Source organism: Strix aluco, chromosome 3 (genome assembly GCF_031877795.1).
Source record: "Strix aluco isolate bStrAlu1 chromosome 3, bStrAlu1.hap1, whole genome shotgun sequence".
NCBI lineage: Eukaryota > Metazoa > Chordata > Aves > Strigiformes > Strigidae > Strix > Strix aluco.
This window is the reverse complement of record NC_133933.1, coordinates 33,505,978-33,529,497: the sequence shown is the minus strand read 5'-3', so window position 1 is coordinate 33,529,497 and position 23,520 is coordinate 33,505,978. Positions and strand designations below refer to the sequence as shown.

At 36.5% G+C, this 23,520-nt stretch overlaps 1 protein-coding gene across 7 annotated transcripts in view; it reads right to left on the bottom strand.

Moving 5' to 3' along the window:
• Positions 1-23,520, bottom strand: part of PPM1B (protein phosphatase, Mg2+/Mn2+ dependent 1B) — a 61,674-nt gene that overhangs the window by 4,417 nt on the left and 33,737 nt on the right. For 6 of the 7 annotated variants that reach the window (XM_074818056.1, XM_074818054.1, XM_074818052.1 and 3 more), the window contains 4 exons: positions 18,046-18,909; positions 16,036-16,153; positions 7,365-7,476; positions 4,710-4,767 (listed from right to left, as the gene is read on the bottom strand). In XM_074818056.1, the coding sequence (XP_074674157.1) occupies positions 4,710-4,767; positions 7,365-7,476; positions 16,036-16,153; positions 18,046-18,891 (1,134 nt within the window). In that variant the 5' untranslated portion in view covers positions 18,892-18,909. The remainder of the gene's footprint in view (positions 1-4,709; positions 4,768-7,364; positions 7,477-16,035; positions 16,154-18,045; positions 18,910-23,520) is intronic. The other variant, XM_074818058.1, reaches the window with a different exon arrangement.

Sequence of the window (23,520 nt, the reverse complement as noted above, 5' to 3'; positions counted from 1 at the left end):
ACTGGAGATCTCCTCTGAAGACCACCTATTTGGCTACAAGCTTTCAGCTGAAAAAAGTTGTGGGTTTTTTTTAATAGACTTGCACATCTGTTACAGTGCTCTGACACTGATACTAGATACTTTAAGTGCTAAAGCATTACCATTGCTTTAAGGGCATAGTACATTTTAACTTGCTAGATATTAATAATTTATCAAGATAGACAAATGGAACTGTATCTCTGGAAGCTGGCAGATTTTGCAATACATTAGAGGCAAAATCCAGACTGCCTTTTTCTTGTGCTGACCTCATTTTATTGTCATCTAGTCCATGAGCTTCATAAACTACAAGTATTGCAATCACTCATTTACAAGCTTAATAGCAGCATTAAGACAGTATCTTGGGTTCAGTAGGATTTTGGATGCTGTAATGTTCCTGGAATAGAAGCCCCAAGACTGATTAGCACAGTCTAAGTTAAAAACGGGACAATTTTACCACAAAAATGAATGCTACTGCATATAATGCTATCCCTCTAAGCTTAATTTGTTGCATAGAGTCATACTTCCATTGTGGTTTGCTGGTCTTAGTTTGAAATGTTTTGACTCCCACGTACTAGCATTTTTATGTTCAGATCAGTCTTCAAGAGCCCAGTGAGGAGAAGCAAGTTAAAGGAGGTAGTTTTAATGTATGAAGTGGGACTGTTTTAATGTCTCATGAGCACAAAGCCAGTGAAAACTCAAGGCATCAAGATGAGGCTACAGATGCATCCTAAATCTTAGGTTTTCAAAAAAATCCCAAACTATTTATGTATTTATCTAGCTAATATTAAACAAGGCAAGACAGCTGAAGAATTTCAGTTTTTTAAAGTTCAGAGAACATCAAAATTCCATAGTTCCACCACCCCATCAGTCTGCTCTGAGGTTGATATTAGCAAACATCATATACCCCGAAACTCCACATTTTGCAACATTCATATCATCACAAATTCTTTTGGCAGGTTGAAGTGAATACTTTCGCTCCCATGCAACACTGAGGAGTAAAAGCAATAAGCAGCATAATAGCAGCTCTGAGACTCCTAAACAAGTCAAATGCTAGTAAGAGTCAAAGTAACAGTGCTACTAGTGTTTGATATTCAAACTCACATCCTGCTTTGCTTTGCACCCTGTTTGATGGTGGGCTATTTTGTGCTTCCTTCTCCCTCAGTGCTAGCAGACAAGAAACCCCACAGACAACAGTAGGACAGAAACTGCCTCTTATGTAGTATATAATAAACCACAGATTTCTCTCTAACCATGTATGGCTAGAACAGGTCCCTGAAAACTATGATTATCGTGCAAGTTAGCATTTGTCTTCCTTCATGTTCTAGTTCAACTTAGTGCTACTGACCATAAAAACAAGAATAAATTTGTGCTAGCTATAATTAACATGAGCATTCAAATTTATTTTTTTTGCACAAGTTCTGCTCTGTTAAATTATGTATACAAAAAGGGCAACCATGTATTAGGGACAGGATTTACAGTTTTTAAGAGTGTAAGAATTTTGTCCATTTACATTTTTAAAATTACCTGTAGCAGCCCTTAATGACACATGATTTAGCAAAGTGCCAGAGTACAGTATTAGTAAAAACAAGAGAAACATGATTAGTTTCAAACAAGATACTCAAACACAGCTTAAAACAAATGCCACTGAAACTATTAACACAGCCACTGTAATTTTAACATTGTTCCTTGTGTTTAAGGATACGTATACACTCAAGTAGCCTAACTGGATAGTAGCCTCCTAGTCTTAGGAGCACATTAAAAAAAATGGTCAAAGAAATAGAGCCATTAGAGAAAGTAATACTTTAAGATGTTAACTAGAACACATTACAGTAGTAACAACTATTCAGCTATGAAGACGTTCTTTTTAAGGATCTGAAAGCACCAAGCCCCAATACATAACAGATTTCTATGATTTCACTTGCACTTTGAAGGCACAAGCCATCACATGAATACCAGAAGCCCCTCTGCTGAAACACTGGCAAAGCTGCTCTGCGAGCTCAACGCAGGGCTCTCTCCAACCCTGGATTTACAAAATGCTTGTACTCTGCCAAGATGCCTGAAAGAAAACACTTAGGACTGCTATACCCTGAAGCCACACTAGTGATCTCTGAATACTGCTGCAGTAAGGGTTCTTTCACTCCTCTCTCACTCTACACAACATCTCCTTATGTAGGCTGTATGTTACACATGCTCAGAAAATGCACATGTGAAGAATTGAAGTTACTCTACAATCACTAGCTTGGAAGACAAGAAAATTCTAAGCACAATACTAACTGAAATCTTTACAGCACTGAGTAAAACCAAAGTTAATCTAGGAAAAAATACCACCTTGGTTTTGATGTATATACTTCCTAAGAACTTATTTGCAAAGCTCTTATGATCCAGTTCACATTAACCCCAGGTAACTACTTTAAATTGTTCAGTACTAAAAAGCATACTCTTTAGAAGGAAGTAATTCTCAATTGCAAAAGTTAATCTGGTTGGTTTGGGTTGCTGTTTTTGTGGGTTTTGGCATTTTTTTACATTTTTTACTCATGTGCATTAATATTTTAGCAATTAATTACATTATTATTTTGTCATGGTAAGAAAAATGGTTCTAGCCTTATATAAAAATCATCAGACGAAGATGACTGCCACAGGCAAACTTTCCAGTTCAGAACAGCAGTATTCTGCACTACGCCCATGCACAAACAGACACACGTACACTGTTAACTACACATGGGGAAAGATTCTCAAGTGCAAGCCAGTGCACCTTGGTGCTCTGCAGACTCAGCATCTGTGCCTGCAGCTCATTTTTTCATATGAAGATCCCCTCTTGCATCATACTAGTTTAAACAGGGGCATTATTAGTTAGATGTCAGTCTCACTTGGAAATGTCATCATTGGGATGTGCTGTATGTTTCCTTCCTGCCTTTGCTTCCTGTTTTTAAATGCGAGATGTGCAGCAACATTATCACAGTGTGTAGACATTGTGAAGAGTCTAATGTTGAGTAACTGAACAGCTTCCTTTCCTTTTATACCCCCTGTGCACTAGACTATTTAGTTCAAAAGATTAAGAGATCACAACATATATACCTGGAACATGAGTAAGAGTAGCAAGGAAGTCATGTTTTCATCATCTCAAGAGATGAGGCCCACTAAACTCATTCATTTCGAGGACAGCAAGATAACAATTCCTACTTGCTGGGAAAGTGCAAACAGGAATTGCATCCTTCACCCAGTGGTGCATCCTCCTCTCAAACTGCTCTAGGTCAGAATCACTTAGGATGGAAAGAAGAAAAGGTACTGACTGGCAAATGACATCTTACCACAAGATGAAACTAAAATTTAATCCAATGGATTTAAAACACATCATCCAAATCATTATTGAGATTTGCACTACATACCAACAGAAGGCAAAGTTTACAAAGCAGACTGGAGTGTACTGCTCACACTTCATATTAATGAAGCCAAATTAAAAGGACTCAAACCAACTATCCAGTGATTCTAACTGCAATAAAGGTCAAAGTTATTAATGGTAATAAGGGTTAAAGCTATTTTGTTTTATGAGTAACTTGGATATTGAGTTCAGCTACTAAATTATAATGGATGATGTACAAAAAATTCCTGAAGTAGCCAATACACAAAAGGATGCTGTACTGTATTGTTAGGACCTTCAGCAAGCTTGCCTGGCTATTGAAAAGCACATTTGGACTTAGAAAATGAGACATCATAAATGCAACTATGGCGTATGATATTTCTAGAAAGTTAACACTAGACAAACTTTTTTCCCTTAAAAAAGGAATTTGTAAAACCTATAAAACCTTAGGTCCTTGTAGCCATCTCAGAAGAACAAAAAAATGTACCAGAGGATTTACTAGAAGATGAATGTTAACTTCACAGATTAGTTCGCATAAACTGTACAGGAAATGACAACATGTGTACAAGTAGTGATGTTTTTAACCAGTTCTTCAATCTTCCAAAGATTTTTTTTAAACAAATTTAACCACAACCAATATGAACACCAGTTATTGCTCTTTATACTAATATTAAGAACCACCTAATATTCAGGTTTAAAGTTACAGTAAATCGTATTTCAACATACTGTATGATTTAAAATTCAACTTATTAGGAACTGGGCAGAAGAATGTAAGTCATTTTAGAAACCAGATCTTAAGTAAAACTAAAATCACTTTACACTTTCCTTAGACCACTGCATATGGGATATTTAAAGATAGTGTAAACTCTAAAAAAAATATTAGTCTTGTTATCTTTTATATCCAGTGTAACAAGATCTTCCACACTTACAGAAGACAATATGAAGTATGTTTACCCCTCTACTACTAGATGTCTGGACAGTAGATATAATAGCTAGTTAAGTAATTAATATGCTGACCGTAATTTTTCACAATAATAAACTATAATTTAGAAAAACCCTGCACTATTGCCTCACGGATTTGACTGAAAGCGCTACAGTCAATCAAATGTTTAGAAAGTGTTTCAGAATTGGGTGTTAATTTGCTGTCTTTTTGAAGATGAAGTTCTGTATCAGATCTATCCAAAACAAGGTCAAAAATCAACTGCATGCTACAATACACATTTTGTGTTTATAATAAAATTTATTGGCAGTATCGTACACTTTTGCTTAATGTATGATACTACTTTGTCATTCTCATTAACAAAGAGGTGTAGCAATCAAAATGGGAACTTACCCCCTCATTCTCTCTGTGTGGATTCAGCCTACTATACACAGCTTCAATAATATTACGCCTAAAAAGAGAAGGTTTAAAAACAATTAAGCACAACAGGATTTCAAAACCTCGAGAACTTAAGAGTTTGAGCACAGTAATAATTTCAAAATGGTTAAGATATTTTGCCTTTAACCTGCCTCTTAAAAAGATGAAGCCCACTCTCAGTGTTTTTACACACTTTCAAGATATGTGGGATTTAGCAGTAAGTCAAGATTTGTAACAACTAAGCAAGGCAAAACATTTTCATACCTTACATATTTACAAGTTCCAGCTGCGTAGTCAGATTTTGTCAAGAGTAACATTTAAGTCTGTTTTTTGCTTATTATAACAAAATTCAAGTTTGCTGCTCTTGTTGCCTTATTTCTGGATGTGGAACTCGAAGACAGTTGGGTTCCCCCCCATTTTTATTACATATACACAGGTTACTACTTGCCTACAAACTTCGCAAGTGTGGTGCCCAGAGTATGCAACATCTGAGATGTGATGTCTAGTGTCTATTCACACTGTAGAAATTAAAACCCAAATGCCACTAGCTAGACTTTTTTCTGTCAGTGCCACGTAAGGCCACACCTTCACAGGCAAGCAAAATAAGCACAAAAAGATTCTCAAAATTAAAACCCAGAGTATAAACAGAATTCTGAGAGGAAAAAGGTTATGGCCCTACATCTTCAAATCATAGTAAGAACTGGGAAACGTTCAGACCGGTATAATAAATATAATCAAAGTCACTGATAGCTAAAGAACTGCTACATGAACTGAGACTCTCAAGTCTGGATGTGGCCAAGAGCTGTAAAAATCATGTCTTACAGAATGCAGATAAGCACTGACTGTTGACTCTTTCAAACAAAAAGCACAAGGGCAGTAGATGAAGACAGCAGCAAATGTCTCAGAAATACACAGTGATGGCTCTTAATGCAACAGAACTTTCTGCCCCAGAATACTGAGGATGCCAGATGTTTGATGAGGCTCCTTCTGAACATATTTAAAACTTCATGGAAGAGAAATTCTAAGTCACTAAGTACATAAACTACCTCAGGATCAGGAAGCACCTCAGCTGTAAGAAGCTGAAAACCAAAATAGTAATGAGAGGGGAAGTATTTCACATATTTCCCTCGTTTTATATTCTTCCCTAGACATCTACTTTCAGCTATCCTGTGGACAGGATACAGAGCTAGATCTGTCCTTTGTGTGATCTAGCATGACAAAGTTCTTATGTTCACACAGATGGACAAAGTGTGAATTCTTCCTGTCCTGGAAACATCACAGGATAAGGATCTCAAGACAAAGAATATTATCTTGTTAGGACAAAGGTCTTAAGTTTCATGGTATGTGGTTTTGGGTTGTGTAGGTGTACTTTTTCAAAACTTCCATTCAGGAGCTCAATCCTGCAAGTAAAGTTCACTAAATACATCACTGCCTGTCTTTGTCCTAAGCTTCAAGGCCAAGAAAAAATTACTGAATACTGTATGACATTATCTTAAAAGAAACCACAGGTACACCTCCTGAAGTCGGTTTTCTGTAATGCAGGACTTTAAAAGCCAAAATGGAGAGAAAGGCATCAAAAGGCAAATTCTGAAGCTAAGCCCATTAAAAATGTAACATGGGTCACAACAAATTAAAGTAGAATTTATATGCAAAGTTTCCAGAATAATGAAGCAGTACACAACGCAGTTATTAATGGGCATAACACACCAACTCATTCAGCAGTTGGGAGGCACTAAGAATAGGCACACCACAACTTCTCTGAAGACCTGGAATGCACACAAGTGGAGAAAAAGGTCCAGAATATACAGGTATTTTCAAGGCTAAATAAAAATAATCATGGCAAAGTGCTCATTAGGAAGTACCTGCAAAGAGATGTATACCCAAATGCTCAGAGAACGGGACGAGTTGTTTTGAAAGATACAAAAATTCCAGAAGTGACATGACCTATGCCAGGGAACAATAATGGGTCCCACTGTTTGGGGAATTCTAGATTAACAATTGTTTATGGAGTCCTAAATCCTGTTCATTAAAATCCTTAAATCATAGGTTGTTAGAACATCACCATTAGCCTCCCCAGAAAACCAATGTAGTTTCTGAATGTTTATTCCAATTAAGTTTTAAAATGCACATCCTACTTCAATATTCTTGCTTATCTAACATTCAGTTTAAGACTAAACAAAGAAAACCAATTTTCTTACGAGAATGTTTGCTGAGCAAAGAAGCATTGACCCAAATTTATAATGGACACTAGGTGGTGGAGGAAACATGACATCAGAAAAACTGAGCTTTTTTTTTGATATTCTGGTTACATTACTGATAGTTCTTAACAAACCTAAAGCAGTAAAAAGCCAAGGAGAAATATTTTTTGTTTTTTAAAATGGCCATAGTAGGGAACAGAACTAGTAAACTATTATGTTATGTACCAGAATATGATCAATCTGTTTCCTCTTACCATTCCGGAATGGGAACAGTGACAGATATGTTTATATAGTGCAAAAAGTAAACCAGCTTAAAATATAAAACCCAACTTTTTCCTTTGAGTATAGCTATTACAATAAGAAAACTTGAAAACATTTGAAGTATTTGTTTCAGTGAACTAAACAGTTCAAGAAATTACAGTACTGTACTTACTTGCCAGCTAAACCACCTCCTGGTGGTAAGTTAGGGATATTCTCCGCAGTTAAAATACGAATAACGTGAGCAAGATCAGGCATTCCTTCTTCACCCGATTTTTCCATAATTTCTAATTTAAAAAATAGAAGAAGTCCTTAGATTACTGAATTAATACCACCCATTCCTTAAGACACTAAAATACAAGATACTATCACTTTTAACAGACACATTATGAAAAAGTTAAATGTAAGCAGGAAAACATCCTTTACATTTTAGGTAGTCTTTGCATAGTGGAACTGAGCTATTCAAATATGTAGCCTGCCTTTCCAGTATGCTTCTAGCCATTCTCTCAGAGAAACTCAGAAGCAGACTGTGAACTGGATGAAACGTCCTGAAGACAGCAGCCTGTTCTCTTTCAAAAAGACGACAGCTGGGAGTTTGTTTCAGTTACTTTCCCACTGCATTGCAACACATACTCAGAAATTACACGCCATACTGCCAGTGCTTCCCAGGAATTCAGTCATACTTCACTGTAACACCTTGTATTCTCAAAGGCCTCCATCTCTGGTGCATAAACACCAAGACCACCATGCAATAGAGAGGCATATATAATGGCCCATTATCACTCAAGTGGCAAAACCAGAATATAGAACTGACAACGAGTAATTCATCATATGGTATTCCATTTTCAAAGCAGAAGTATCACACAAGTCCAGTGCTGGGGTAAGTTGTTCTGCCTCGGAAGTAAATCTTCACAGGTTCTTATTCAAAGCCGCTTTAACGCAAACATGTAATAGCTGCATATACACTCACATAGGCATAACACTACCAGCCCCCAATGTCAGCCTCTAGCCATTCAACTACTACCACAGCAGAAGATGGTTCACTAAATTATCTACAAACTGTAGTTGTATACATATGTCATTTTTAAGAAAGAATTTTTTTCTGAAGATCAACTAAATAAAGGAACGGAGTGCCATTTCCTGTAGACATGGTTCCAGATAATTCTTGGTTTAAGCCATAAAACGAAATAATTAAGAATGAATCCTCTCAAATATAATCCTAAAAAACCCCTTCAGTCAGTCTGTATCTTGGCTACTATCCCAAGATAAACAAATCACTTAATTTTCTTAAAATCAATTGATTATATTCTGGACACCTGATTTGGAGCCCGCAACTTAAGTCAGAAGCAGCTACAATTTGGTTTTGAAATTAGTAGAAAAGCACATCATCTACCTATTTTAAACACTGCATGCCAAGTTTCCTGGTATTTAAACCTTTCTTGATGTCTTTCACCTATTGAAAAAACAAGTGATATGCAGGCTTCTCTCAGGACTACTAAAACCAAAGTGCATGCAAGGTACTCATTATGCATCAGGGGGATCTGCAGGAAAGCCTCCCAAAAGCAATTCTACTTTTAGAATAGTTCTACTACCTTGTAACAAATAAGGCATTATGCTTCTAAGCCCCAATTTTAAGCTGGCACCATGCAACCTCTGCAATGAATAAACTAGGTATACTACTACTAGAAGTGATTAAACATTCTTCCATTAAACTTTATATATATTATCATATATCCATCCATTAAGAATGAAACATGGGTAGCAAGGGAAATGACAGCTGAATATATATGTTTGAATCTTAGGATTTTGATCACTTCTTCCATACACGTTCACACAAATCAGCCACAAGTCCTCTTATACATTGTGTCCTTTTGCACAGTTCTACCTAGTTAGAAGTAGGTTGGTACCACTCTAATATAATTTCACAAAGCCACATCTGACAGGAAATGTCTCTTATGCATACACAGCTTTTTATACCCAGAGCACATCTGGTTCTGTATATACTAAAAGTAGACAAATAGCAAGAATTAATAAGAAAGGCTACAAAACTAAGCAATTACTAAATATTAATGCAAGCATAAGATTTTTACATCTTCTTAAAAGTGAATTAAAACAACTGCAACTAAGGATCACTGTATATTTCTTGGTACTGGAAACTTTTACTTGATACTGCATAACCACTTCTCCGGGAGTGCTGAACTGAAGCACAAGAATTTTTTCTCCATTTCTAGAAGGTGCCTAATCAGGAATTCTGGTGGAACTGACCATCTCTTTTTTTTTCCTGATAATAGCCTGAATAATTTCATCCAGAACATGTCCCCTCTCGGAAAAAAAAAAAGCTTCCTAACAGAAAATCCGAGAAGAAAGCAAATGACCAAGCGTGACCTTTTTTTCATTACACATCAATTAACAGATACACACTGTGGATTTGTTTGACAAAGGCCACTAGAGAGAGAAACCAAATTTTTTCAGAAACAGTTTTATAGGCATTTACCAGATTTCCACCTTCATCTCTATGATGTTAACAACCCTGCAATTACTTTCCCTGAATGTGCAAAAGACGATTGCAGAAACTTTTACATCTCCATTGCTAATATAATACAGACACTTAAAGAACCATTTTCTGGTATAGCATATATGCAAATCCATGAAAGTCCACTACAAAGTCTACTACTTTACTCCTAAAATTCTTTTTACTAGAAGTCTAACACTTAACTCAGAGGCATTTTGAAAATTCAGACAAAATTTTATTTTGATTTTATGTAATGCAAGTCCCCACATAGCATTACAAGTTTTCTGTGTTCCAGCATCTCCTTTAATTTCCAGCTATAAGATTATGACATATCAGTTTTATGTACAGTATATATTCCATGTATGTAAATGCACTACCCAACTCACTGTATTAACTGAGTATTCATCTACTATTAAGACCATTTAAACCTACATAGAACACGTAATCCTATTTATGATTTTGGGGCTAGTGTGTTTTGGGTTTTGTTTGTGGGTGGGGTTTTTTGTTTGGTTGGTTTTGGGTTGTGGGGTTGGTTTTTTTTCCTAATGCATGTCTGATACACCCTTTCAAATAAACTGAATCACATCAGAGAATTAATTGACTTCTATCCCTGGTTTTCTCTTTCTGTGACCAAATTCAGGATCTCTAAAAACCAGAGAAAAACAGATATCCTGGTTTCAGCTGGGACAGAGTTAATTTTCTTCCTAGTAGCTGGTATAATGCTGTGTTTTGGATTTAGGATGACAATACTGTTGATAATGCACTGATATTTTTGTTGTTGCTGAGCAGTGCTTACACTAAGTCAAGGACTTTTCAGCTTCACATACTGCCTTGTCAGTGAGGACACTGGGGGTGCACAAGAAGCTGGGAGGGGACAGAGCCAGGACAGCTGACCCCCACTGGCCAAAGGGGTATTCCATACCATACAGCATCCTGCTGAACAATAAAACTGGGGGGAGTTGGCCAGGAGTGGCAGCCCACTGCTCTGGAACTGGCTGGGCATCAGTCAGCAGGTGGTGAGCAATTGCATCACTTGTTTTATATATTCTTTTAGCATTATTACTATTTTCCCTTCCTTTTTTGTCCTGTTTTACCTTTTTTCTGATTCTCTCTCCCATCCCACTAGCATGGGGAGCGAGTGAACAGCTGTGTGGTGTTTAGCTGCCTGCCGGGAAGTGGCAGTAAGATAAGACTTGACCTAGCAAAACTTAACTACTGTCCAACACACCTGCATTACTCTGGAAATTAACCAGTTAAGGGACTCAAAACAGAAGCACAGCTGCGTTCGTTCACCATCATAAACGACTCAATCACAAGCTACTGACTACAACCTCCTAGCACTTACATTCTGTCAGCCTCAAGACCCAAACTAGCAAAAGAGCTTTGGCATATAGTTCTGCCACTAGAAATCTCTGTAAACTATCACTTGCTGAGTTTGGTTTTTTAATAACTCTGCTTGAATAAAACCTCTGTTTTGGTATTAAAACAATAATTCTCTTTTAATAACTCTGGAAAGATCTGACGGAACTACTAACTCAACTCATTGTACAAATACACAGGATCTCAGCATACTACTTTGGAATGTCCAAAACCAGACTACAATTGTTACATGTGTAAGTATTAAACTGCTTTTGAACACATTTTTTTTTAATCTTTTAAAACAAAAGCATGCCTCAAACAATGCCTTTCTCTCCAAGCTAGAGCTTAAAATGCCCAAGCATAGCATGAAAAAACCTGTTGTCTAAAAGGTTTGATGTGTTAGTCTAGTCAGCTTGAAATTTAAGGACCACAAGAGAACAGAAAAAACATTCCATGTTGAACAGTGCACATTCATTAAGAACAAATACTACTGATCAAACTAAAATTGCTTCAGGAAGTCCCAAAGGATTTTATACAAAGCGTCAATGTTGCCCTGATTTAAATTAGTCACTTACTGAAAGATTAGAGTATCTAAGAGAACTCATAGCTTGTATTTTTGACTTCTCCCTCTTTGCATCTTAGTAGTTTTAAGACAAGACGATTTTTTCCAGAACGTTACTACAGGTACAAATAAAACTATTATTGGCTATCAACCAACTGCACATAACTTGAGCTGTTAATTCTTTAACAGATAGAGAAACATTGTTGCTCATGCTAAATTACTGTGTGCAAAGTCCATTACTTGCCTTTGAAAGGAACAGTCATCATCTAGTCTGGTATTTTAAACATTAGTGTGTCTACTACAGATTCTCACTATATACAATCACTTGCTGTGACTGAACATGAACAACTGATTCTGGGACCTACCTGCCCAGCTTACCACATTCAGAACTTCAAAACGCATCAGAACTACAAATAAATTATAATGACTATACTTCTCTGAAGACAATTATCCTAAGGTGTAAACTATATTTAGAATGTATCTGAAGAAATATGACTTCTGTCTTTTGAAAATAACTAGAAGAGATAATCAAATCCGTATTATCAACATCACAATTTATCTACCAGACTTTTAAGTTTTTAGAATTAAAGGCAGTTTAAACCTTTCAGACACAGCTCTTATGCACTGTTTTCCAGACCACACTTAGTCTAAAGGTGAATGCAAAACTGATAATGGCAGTTGTCCTTTACTGATCAAGAAGATGTTCCTACCTTCCAAAACTTTTTCTTACTCCTCCAACACTTGAGATCCTACTCTTCTCCCCACCTTTTTTTTTTTTTTTTAAAGTTAAAAGCATTTCTGCTTACTACTTAAACCTTTAAATCTGACTACTTTTTTAAAAGAATCAACATCTTTCCAAACAATTCTCCCCATTCGGCTCAGTGGTTTGAATCGTTCTGTTAAAGCTTCTCTATCATTTCTGAAGTAATAATACTCAAGGCACAAATGTAAGGTAAAAATTGCAGTCCAACAACTTTTTTTTTTAATTAATCAGACTGTGTCAAAATGACAATTTCATAAGTTTATTATGAATGCAAAAATTTGTTAAAAAACAGGTATTTCAAATTCTTCTGAAGTCTGTTTCCTTTATTTTCTCCACTTGACAGAATTTCCTCAAATATGCTAATTCTCATTTCTTGCTAAATACTTGACATTTAAAGGCCTTGCACTCTGTCCAATTAGTAGAACACAGAATGACACAGGGAACTCATGCAGGGCAGGGAAAAGAATGAAGAGCTGAAGCAAGAGAAGTCCAAGCTTTGAAGCAATTCATTTCTCTGGAACACTTAAGCTTAACAACCATTTTGAGTTACATTTGGAAGGGTTCTGCATCAGTTCAGACTACAAACTCCTCACTTTTTTTGGTGCATGTAGTATTTGTTAAATATAACAATATAGCTAAAACATCAAAATAAATTCCTAGCAGAAATAAGTTAAAGTAGTAACTTGGTTATGCTACAACAGTGCATTGTTACTAGCAAATAGTGCCTCCTACATCATTAATCCAGTCACTCTGATCAGAAGTTATTTGACAGCTTTTCTATTAACCTTCTTAACAGTCACTTATGAAGGCAATAAAATACACTGCAGTTCCATACATTTTTCACCTATTTGCTAACTGAGAGAGGAGCCACCAAGAAGCTGGGAATACTAACCAGGAACCACTGTGTGCACACTTGACTGCTGTCAGTGAAGGTAACTGCTCCTGGCTCTCTCCCAGAGCTTACTAACAGCTTGTATACTCAGACATAGGAAGATAATAGGTATTTATCTTAACTAGTGTCATCTAGGAAGCCTGGGATGTAAGCCAAGTTCTGAGAAACATGCCTAGAGTTAGCATTTGAAGTGACCATTAGCTCTCGCTAATCTCAACAAAAACTATAAATATGCAAGCCATTTCAATTTAGAACTCATTTAAACAAGGGGGAAAGACATCACACACAACAGCAGTATATTCAGAGATTACAAAAAAATACCTAAATTAATCTCATTCGGTTGAGTGCAACAAAAAAGCTATCTAGACAAAGAACTTGAGTGATTTTCACAGCTGTTTCACACAAATTAAAAATTAAATTATAAAATACCTACAGTAAGTGTCATTTCCAGCATTAAAGTCAGTTAATCAAAAATTCTCAAACTTAAGTGGCAAAACTAGCAGATGACCACAGCAACCAGGTTACAATGGCAGCATGTACGTTTCCATGGCACTGTTGCATTTTACACTGAATTAGTGATAAGAAAAGTTATGAATGGTTAGCTGTGGGATTTTTGCTCTTCACTCTCAGAAGATTCCTGATCTCCTCACACCTACAATGGAGGATTACTTCTCCTTTATACCTAATGCTACTTATTTGGATATGAACTACTTTCTAACAGAGGCACACCCAATCAGTCCTTTCAGTATCCATCCCAGCAAGTAAAAAAGCCAGTGGGTGTCTCAGATACTCAAATAAACCAAAACCAACAAGAAAACCAGAAGTGGCATCTATATGCTATGTGATAGTGCTGTAATCCCGTATTAATAATTCTCATCACATAGTTGTAAGGAAATTAAGTATTTCACCTCTACAGATTATACACACCGTGCTTTTGGGTGCCTGGAAAGCTTCTAGATCCATGTTGAGAGAAATTGGTCATTCACACCTTCTTTCATTAAAAAACGCTCAAGCTCAGGCAGTCAGTCGCTAGAACTATGGTTAATGTCATTGAGACCTTGTTACAGTCTCAAGATGGTAGCTTCATGCTGGTTCTGACCTGCGAAGTGCCAAACATCTTGGCACTCAAATTTAAAAATCACTTCCATGGAACTCTGCTGAACAGTCCTGTAGACTGCCCATATCACAGTTTTCAATATCAACACCAAAGAGTACCATCACTATAGGACAGCAACACTATAGTATAAAGCTAAACCACTGGTCTCAGCACTTGGAACACATCTTAAGAAGGCTACATATCTCATTATCCATCTACAAAGGGACCACCTCTTAATGAACCACAGTTAAACTTGGATCTAGTGATCAGAATATTCTAGTGCAGGCCTGAAACAAGTCAAGAAGGGTACAAGTTCTCAGCCAGCTTTCTCTTCAGTAAACCCTTTTCTTCCTTAAATACTGTTGCTATAACTGATACCTCCAACAAATGGGTTAGTAAGTTGCATCACCATAAAAGGGTGACAGTGCTTGAGTATTCTTCTGATGAGATTACTGAAGTTTGAAGAGCCACAAGGCTCTCCAATGATGCTACTTCACAAATGTTGCTAGAATAATACTGTAACAGCAAAACAAACTCTTCCAAGAACTCAAGTTACTCACATGACAGGGTTGCTTTGACAAAAACCTATGCTAACGTAACACACCAACATATTAAGAAAAGGCAAACTTTCAATATCAGCCCTGAACTTCAGTCAATTCTACCAAAACTGAGCTATACTTGGATCACTAGAATAATTGAGAAGATTGAAGAGACCAGTAGACCACTACATGTAGCTGTCGTCAGACCTCAGAACAGCCTTAACCAGTGATAAAAGATTTTAAATTAGAAGCCACAGTTTTAAAGCCCATTTCAAATGTCAGTTTTTCTGACATTAAGAAACACTGCAGAAAAGGAATAAGTATACAAGGGCAAGCCTTTCTTTTTAGTCAAGATAACTTTCCTTTAACTGTTTCTGCTTAAGGGAAGAAGTTGCATTCAACCTGTTGGATTAGCAGAGAGTTATAAAATTAGTGACTAAATGAAACTGGTTAGTAATTAAGTTTAGTCCTCCATGAAAGTTCTAGATGATTATATGTTTTTTATTCATACATACATACACACACACACATTTGGTAAGCATTCAGAATCCAAAGGGATGATTTAAGGCTCTTGCATTCATAGGTACTTTGATCATTTATACACTCTTAAGTTTTCACAAAAGTGCATTTAAAAACGTTGTCCATGTGAAAAATCGCACAGCTGTTTTAAATAAAAGCAGTTAAAAAAGCCTGGATAATTAGATAAGTTGTCCCTTCATGAAAACCCAGTACAGCTTTTTCTTTTTGTCAAAAACTTTCACGAAGAAGGGAACAAGTATCCCTTTTAATATTTTATAAGCATGACATTAGCAGTATCACAATTTACTTAGCTGATATAACACTCTGCAAAGTCAGTGGTTGCATTTTGACCTAAAGTTCACATTAAGAAAATGCTTGCGGAATACCAGGATAAACTAACCACATGGCTTAAAACATTTTTCCTGACACACAAAAATTCAGAGCTGTAACCACACCTGAATTTGACCCAACATACAGTGGCACGATGGCTTAACCAGGCCTGAATTTGACCTAACATACAGTGGCATGATGGCTTTCAGGGTTTTTGTTTTCATGCTCAAGAAGGTTATGACAGCATTTCTAGTGAACAAAATGGATTTCTTACCTTCAACCCGTGATTCCAAGTACTTATCCAACTCTGCATCTTTTTTCACCGCCTCATCTGAGACCTTAGGAGCATTTGAAAAACAAACTAGTACAATACTCATGTTATCACGACTCCCCTATATGACAAAGAAAAAGAAGAGTTAGGATCTTTAGTCTTATTTTCCATTTTTCTATTTTAGACACTTTTACTTGTTCCAAATGCAGTACTATAGATATACTTGGGAAAAAAGAAACCTTGCAATAAAACTGTACTTTGATTAATAAGAACCTCGAAGTTTCCCAACTAAACTACTCACTAAAACTAATTTTACTGATTGTCATTGTACATTCTTAAAGTTTAAAATATTTAATGGAGTTATTTACATGTCAATTGTTTTTAAAATAATATCAAGAAAACAGGTCAGCAATTAGACATTTGTTTAATGTTACCTTAAGCCAAATTAAAAAACTCACATTGCAAAATGAAATGCAAAATACTTATCCTAGACCACTAGAACAGCTAGCTCCAGCTACTACTTTATTTCAGTTTAAGAGCATTCACGTAAGACATTACATTCATTACAAGTCTGTTTATCAGAACGCACCTGTGTCATACATAGCAGCTTGAAGAAAGCAAGTACAAAATATGAATTCATTTAGTATGGCCAAGCTAATCTTACATACTATCATATGCTCAGCAATGTCAGCCAACAGATTTTTCAGATACTAATTTTAATGCCAGCTCTTCACTAGTAAGCTCTGATACCACTTTCCTGCTCATATTTAATTTTCAAAATTATAATCCACAGCCAAATTTAAAAACACAGTGTCTAAGTCTCTTACAAGGAGATCCAGAAGAACCATGATTTAAACTCCTGGTTTGAAATCAAGATCTTCACTTTTTTTTTTTTTGGTAGAATTTTAAGCACCATTAGTCACTGCATATTGTATCTGTGTAAACCTAACCTACCGATAGTTCCTATCATCTATCACAACAACTTCTCCTGAAAAAATTAAGTAGGAATCTGACATTAGAATAAATTCCTTCAGAAGTACTCAGGAGTTATTCTACATTCCCTTTCGTACCAAGCATATGGTGACACCCATCTTTTAGAGCAGTTAATATAATATGGTAAATTCACATCCTGAAGACAGAGGACAACATTCTAATATCATTACAAACTGCAGAGTTCCAGGCTCTGACTTTATAAAATAAACATGAAGTTAGGTTTCAGTTTTAATGACAGTATACTAGAGTGACCATCCTTTAATAAAGACTGGTCAAATGCTTGATCAGTAAAGCCACAGCATTTAAGCCCATTGTAAAACGTCTGGTATATGCTGGAATACAGCCCTATTTCTAAAAAAAGTTACTTACCCTTTAGTGTTAGAATTCTGCACTTTAATATTTTCTTCCAAATTGCATGTTGGTCTGCGGCCTAGCAAAGGAACTCTATTTGCACTAGTAGAGTTGCACTTTTGAGGGAATGCTGGAAATATGAACTATGAAACATTTGTAGACCAACCTGTAGTTGCTCCAAACAAACTCTTAAGTTTGAGGAGTGCAAGCAAGCTCAGATGCAAAAGTAGTGTTTCTCCATCTAAGCTACAACAATGAGCTGAGGACATCACTTCAGATGACAAACCATACCTTGAAGAGGAGATGGTGCAAACACTGGTTTCACGCAAAGGATACAAACACTGCCCAACTTGAAAGAACAAGAATAACTGCCAAATACCCTGCACAGATTTTATAAATTTTAAAAAATTTGTATTTGGAAACAAAGTTTAGAGCTGGAACCATAGACAAGCATTGAGAAAACAATAAATTTTAATTTTAACAATTGCTATCACCTCTCCATACACAAAGGATGAGGCTGTATATTCTTCAGCAAGGATATATAGTCAAATGGGTACAGAAGTTTGAAGGAAGGAAGAGGGAGATGGGGTAGAGTAGGCCAGGAACTGCAGTGCCCATCCAAATGGAAGATCATTTTAGAACAGCTGCTTGGAAAAAACAGTTACATACCTTATGTAAACAAGTGTCCACTACCCAATTGCACACTTTTTCCAGGTCATCCGATACTTCAAGTCTAGACTTAACAAATTCACAGAGCTCTTCATTGCTCATTACATCCCAGATTCCATCACAAGCCAAGATGATAAACTCATCTTCTTCTGCCCTTAAAATTTCACAAACCTCAGGCTCTGGAGAAACTAGTTGTTCTGTAGGGCCTTTACCGTCAACACATTTGTAGTCATAGTCCCCCAGAGCTCGAGAAACTGCCAACGAACCATTAACACGCTGAATCATTACACTGCCTCCTGCATTCTGGATTCGCTCTTTCTCCCTTGGGTTGCAAGGTTTGTGATCCTGTGTTGAAAAACAGACTTGTCCATTCCTATAGAGAACAGCACGTGAATCACCACAATTGATAAAGTATACATGCTCAGGTGAAATCATAACTCCCACTGCTGTTGAGCCACTTCTGTCCATCCCATTTCTGAGGTCTGAGAAATTGCGCATATACTCATCGATTTTCAAAAAGCCAGTTCTGATTCCACTCTTGACATTTTCCACTGAAGGTTCAAGAGCAGATCCAGGTTTTTCTGTCGCCCTAAAGTCTTCATTGTTAGTGATGTGTTCTAGTAAGTGTGTGGAGCAATAATTTGCAACACGAGATCCCGCGTGACCATCATAGACAGCAAAAAAGGACCAGTCCTCTAAGCCATGGGGAATACCTACAACAGCTGTGTGAGCATCTTCCATTTCCACTCTCCATCCCTGCATACTGCTGAGGCCGTAACGCAAGCCATTCCCTGCACCATGAGCATTATGTTTTTCAGTTTTTGGTTTATCCAAAAATGCACCCATGTTTATGCAATATTGAATCTGGAAAACAGAGAAGAAAAGTCTTATTTATAAAACCACCACTCCACATAAGCTTTGCTCCTCCTTTCCTGTGTTTCTTTCTTATCAGACAAGTGATAAAGCATGCACATGTGCAAAAGTCAACAACTATAGTGGGGGGAAAATAACAGATGAAGTATGAACTTACACACCCCTGTTTGCATTTTTTAGGGTTGGGTTTTTTTTTTGTGGGGTGCTGTGTCTTTTAAAGAGCTATTCATCAAAATTAAAGGCTCTCCATATAAAGGCTGAGTAGTTCACATACCTTTGCAGCCCTGCCAGTTTTGTCATTCTCTGCAGAAATTAATTCATGCTGGAAAAATAACAACCAAATGACTCCTCTTTTCAGTTTTACTGTGGCATGAAGAAAAGGTAATACTTCATAAATAAGAACTGACTGGTCTCACTAGCTTTGCATGTACTGTGCTACTTTTGTATTCTTGTAAAGCATGGCAAAGGTGACAGTAGGGGAACGCAGACCATCTGACAAAGGAAACAAGGTGGCAAATTCCACTTCAATCCAAGAAAACTTCTCACAGGATTCTCTTGAATTATACTTAGTCCTTTGTAAAACCAACATTTCCATTTTTACAATCCCTAAAAGATGTTCATATGCTTACATGTGATTTTAAGTTCAAAAATGCATTGATCTTGATTTAAAATGTATCCAATTACAAGAGATAGGAGCTATCTAAGGGTAGAAAATAATCCACATAAAATTAGGAGTTGTTCAATATCTGGAGACCTCCTTCAAAATATATGAGAAGACCCACATCCAGAGACCAAGCTTGCAGGTAAAGTGTGAATAATCCATACTGAAGCTTTAGAAGACTTATGACTTCCTCGCTTGTGCTAGACTCAGTTGTCCTATGTAGATGTAAAAAACTACCTTGCACTTCATGAAGTTAGCCAAGAACACATTCTTTAATCCACAGATCCCATATGAAGTCAGCAGAAAATACATTCTTTAATCCACAGATCCCATATGAAGTCAGCAGAAAATACATTCTTTAATCCACAGATCCCATAGTACTTTCCTGAAAACTTCAGAAACTCAGATACCACAACCTCTATCATGCTAAAAATAACTGCCCCATGAAACTCTTAGGGACTGGACATGAAAGTTATAGCTAGCTTCATCCAAAAAGAATTTGAGAGAATTCTACCATGGCTGATCCTGGCAGTCAGTCACTAGGTCTGACATACTCGTACCCACCAAGCCTGTAGAGTCATGATAATCTAGTTCTAGTTTAAAAGTTTGTTACTGGGTCAGAAAAAGAGGTTAAGAAATCCTTACTTCTGCCATTCCCCTCATCTAAACACATTTTCAGTACATACAGCTTACTCTGACAGAAGCAATAAAAAGAAATAGTACAGTGCAATAAGGAAGAGATTACAGTTGGATTCTGCACCCCACCTCCCTTTTTGGGGTAAAACTTTAGGCCTTTCCTCCAAGTAATCCAGACTTCACATTACCTCTCTGCTACAGTGACCTCCATGAAGTGCTGAGGATCTCCACTACTACACAGATCCCAACAGTTTGCTCACCAGTTGTGTGTCTCACACTGCCTCCCACTCTTACTTTAATACAAATTCTGACAAACTTCCCCAAATACTGCAGCAACTCCATATCTGGTTTGCTTTTTAATCTAGTTTTACTGTGTGTCTTAATTCAAGTTTAACGGCCTTTGATTCAAGTGCTACTAGCATTATGTAAAAGGAGCAATGTGGTTCTCTAAGACTGAACATCATGTAACTTGATGCTCTTTTTTGAAAAAACGTAGACAGAAAGCACCTGGCTAAGTCAAATCAACCATGAAATGCCAGAAATTTAAATAGCTCTTATGTTTGAGTACTATGCTATGTTCTAATTACAAGCCTTCAAATTATCTCTTCTCACATGGAATAAAACACTAACGAGACTCCAGGTTCAGAAAGATTTGCTAGAGATGATGAATTCTTAAACAGTCAGCTAGAAATCGAGGTTTTGCATGGACAGTATAAATGCTAACACTGTGCAATTACCCTCTCTAGTTCAGCTATGAGATACTACCACAATTTTTGATTATTTCTCATTTATTAGGGAACTCTACACTTGCGTTACAAGTACTTGTTTCTATGTACGGATCTTGTGCTATGAAGTCTAGTGTTACAAGACACAAGTCTTGTACTTAAAGTGTCTTAAGTAGCTCTTAAAAAAAGGAATTGTGTGACACCAAAGGAAGTGTCCTGAGCCTCTTTTGCTCTCCAAATTGGGCATTCCATGTACAAGGTACATATTCTCAGCTGCAGAATCTATAGTAAAACCAAATTAAGACACCAAGTTCAAAGGTTGTTGTCAATTTGATTTTACTCCATATAAACATAAACAGTCCTCAAACTGGATTTTATAAAGCAAAACCAGAAGTACCAATTTTGCAGATAATGGCACATCTAATACAATAAAGCAAGTTACAGAATGACTTCAAACTCACATCTAACATTCTCAAAATACTTTCCGTACTTTTAACTTGAAGAGTGATTAAGCCCTTTCAAAAAACACACTATCCCTCCTAAACTTCCCTCACCTTCCCCATTTTATGATATTATCTAAAGAATTACACAAACAAGAAACCACAAATATTATATTCATTCTTTATCTCTGTATTCACCATCCACTGGCCTCTGATTGTATTACCTGGGCTAGCAAAGATGAAGATAAAACAACTACACAACCTTATGTTATGCATTGTAAGCTTCACAATGTAAGTAATTTGCAAGCGAAAGTAGTAAGTTACATTCTGCTCAATTATTTGCATCATCATTTTCCCCTCTTAATCCAAAAAGAATATTTCTAACACTGCAAATCAGTGGAAGCAACACACAGTAAAATGAAGTATTAATTACTTAGTGATATACCCAGCCAAAATGCTTTTCACAACTGCTTCTCTTGAAAGATCTGATTTTGCTTTGGGAAAAAACAAAAACAAAAAAAAGGCTGTGTCAACTGGTGTCATAAAAGCAAAGCAAGTCAGTGCTACGCACCACCACAAGTGTTCTCAGCAACTGATGTTCTCAGTTAAGAGCTGAACAAGTTCCACATAGTTTAATAGTTCAACTAACATCAGTAAAGGAGATTCATGAAAGGATTCTAATAGCTGATGACCACTTATTCACAAATTACACACAATATAAAGCTATTTTAAAAGCACACAAAAGCATTCTTACCAGAAAAATGTAATACAGGACTGAAGTGCTGCCAAAATGACCGAAGTCCTCCAACACTTCCTTTAATTCAGTTAAGTATGTCCTTATGTTCTTAAAATCAAGTGTTGAAGAAATCATATGACTAAGGAAAAAGATCAAAACCTTTCTAACTGCAAAAGCCCATGAGCTCAGTATTGAGTGTTGTATTTCATATATAAAAAATACTGTTTAAAAAAACCCAAAGGCACAAGTCACAGCTCAGCTTTACCTATTTCTTAAGTAGCTTCACTTTTTACAGCACAGGAGAGAGAAACTGAAGAGAAAGATAATATTATTTAAGATGATATCCTTGATATTCTAAATATCCTATTTAATATTACAAATCCTTAATAAAGGATTCAGAGATTGACTTGCAATCAGCAAGAAAACAGCAAGTCTAAGAATCAACTTACTGCTGGTCCTATAAAAGACACCAAACACACAGAAGTAATCGTCTTGCTATCACTGTGTATATTATGTAGACTATACAAGGCAGCAACTGGTTTGAAGACCAGCTGACAAAGTCAAGCCATTTCAGTGAGCATGGAAGAAACAGTGATTTCACTGACTGACTGAAAATATGAGTTTCAATGAAAATTATCAGTGATAGTAAGGTACAAAGACAACTTAAAATGGATGCACACTTGTTCCATTAAAAACTTCATTTTTAACAGTAACAACTTTTTAGGATTTTAAAAATACTAGGAAGTTACAGAACAAGCAATGATATGGCACACAGGTGAGTACAGTATATTATCAGGTGTTTTGCACAAAGGTAATTTGAACTTCACATCTACACAGACAACACACACAACTACATCAGTAAACTCAACTGTGTATTTACCTATGTACAAATTAAGTAAATCAGGTATTTCAATGAAATCTGTAGTATCATACCAAACATTACTTTTAGCAAAACAGCTTTTCAAAAAACAACAGAAACATCTAAACAAAACACAACAATCAAAACACTACTTGTCTTCTCCAAAAATGAAAGGTTACAAAAAGAAAACAGTTCCATTGGAAAAAAACAGTACCCTGGTACTCACAGCTAGTTTTGTCCCTCTTTTAACATCTCAGGCTAGATCAGTAAACAGACTTGACCACCTAAAAATGGGACTCAGCCAAACCAAGTTGTAAAAATCCTGCACAAGGCAAAGTCTATCACTGGTCTAACCTGGTGTCTTCATCTCTTATTCCAAGCATACTAGGCTAGATGCAAGTCAATATTGACACAAGCACCTACATAACATTTAAGTCAGGTCAGAATCCACAAAATGATTCATGCTGGAAGAGACCTCTAGAGCTTCTCATCCAAACTCATATTCAAAGTTCAATCAATACCATATCCAACATCAAAGATAGCTC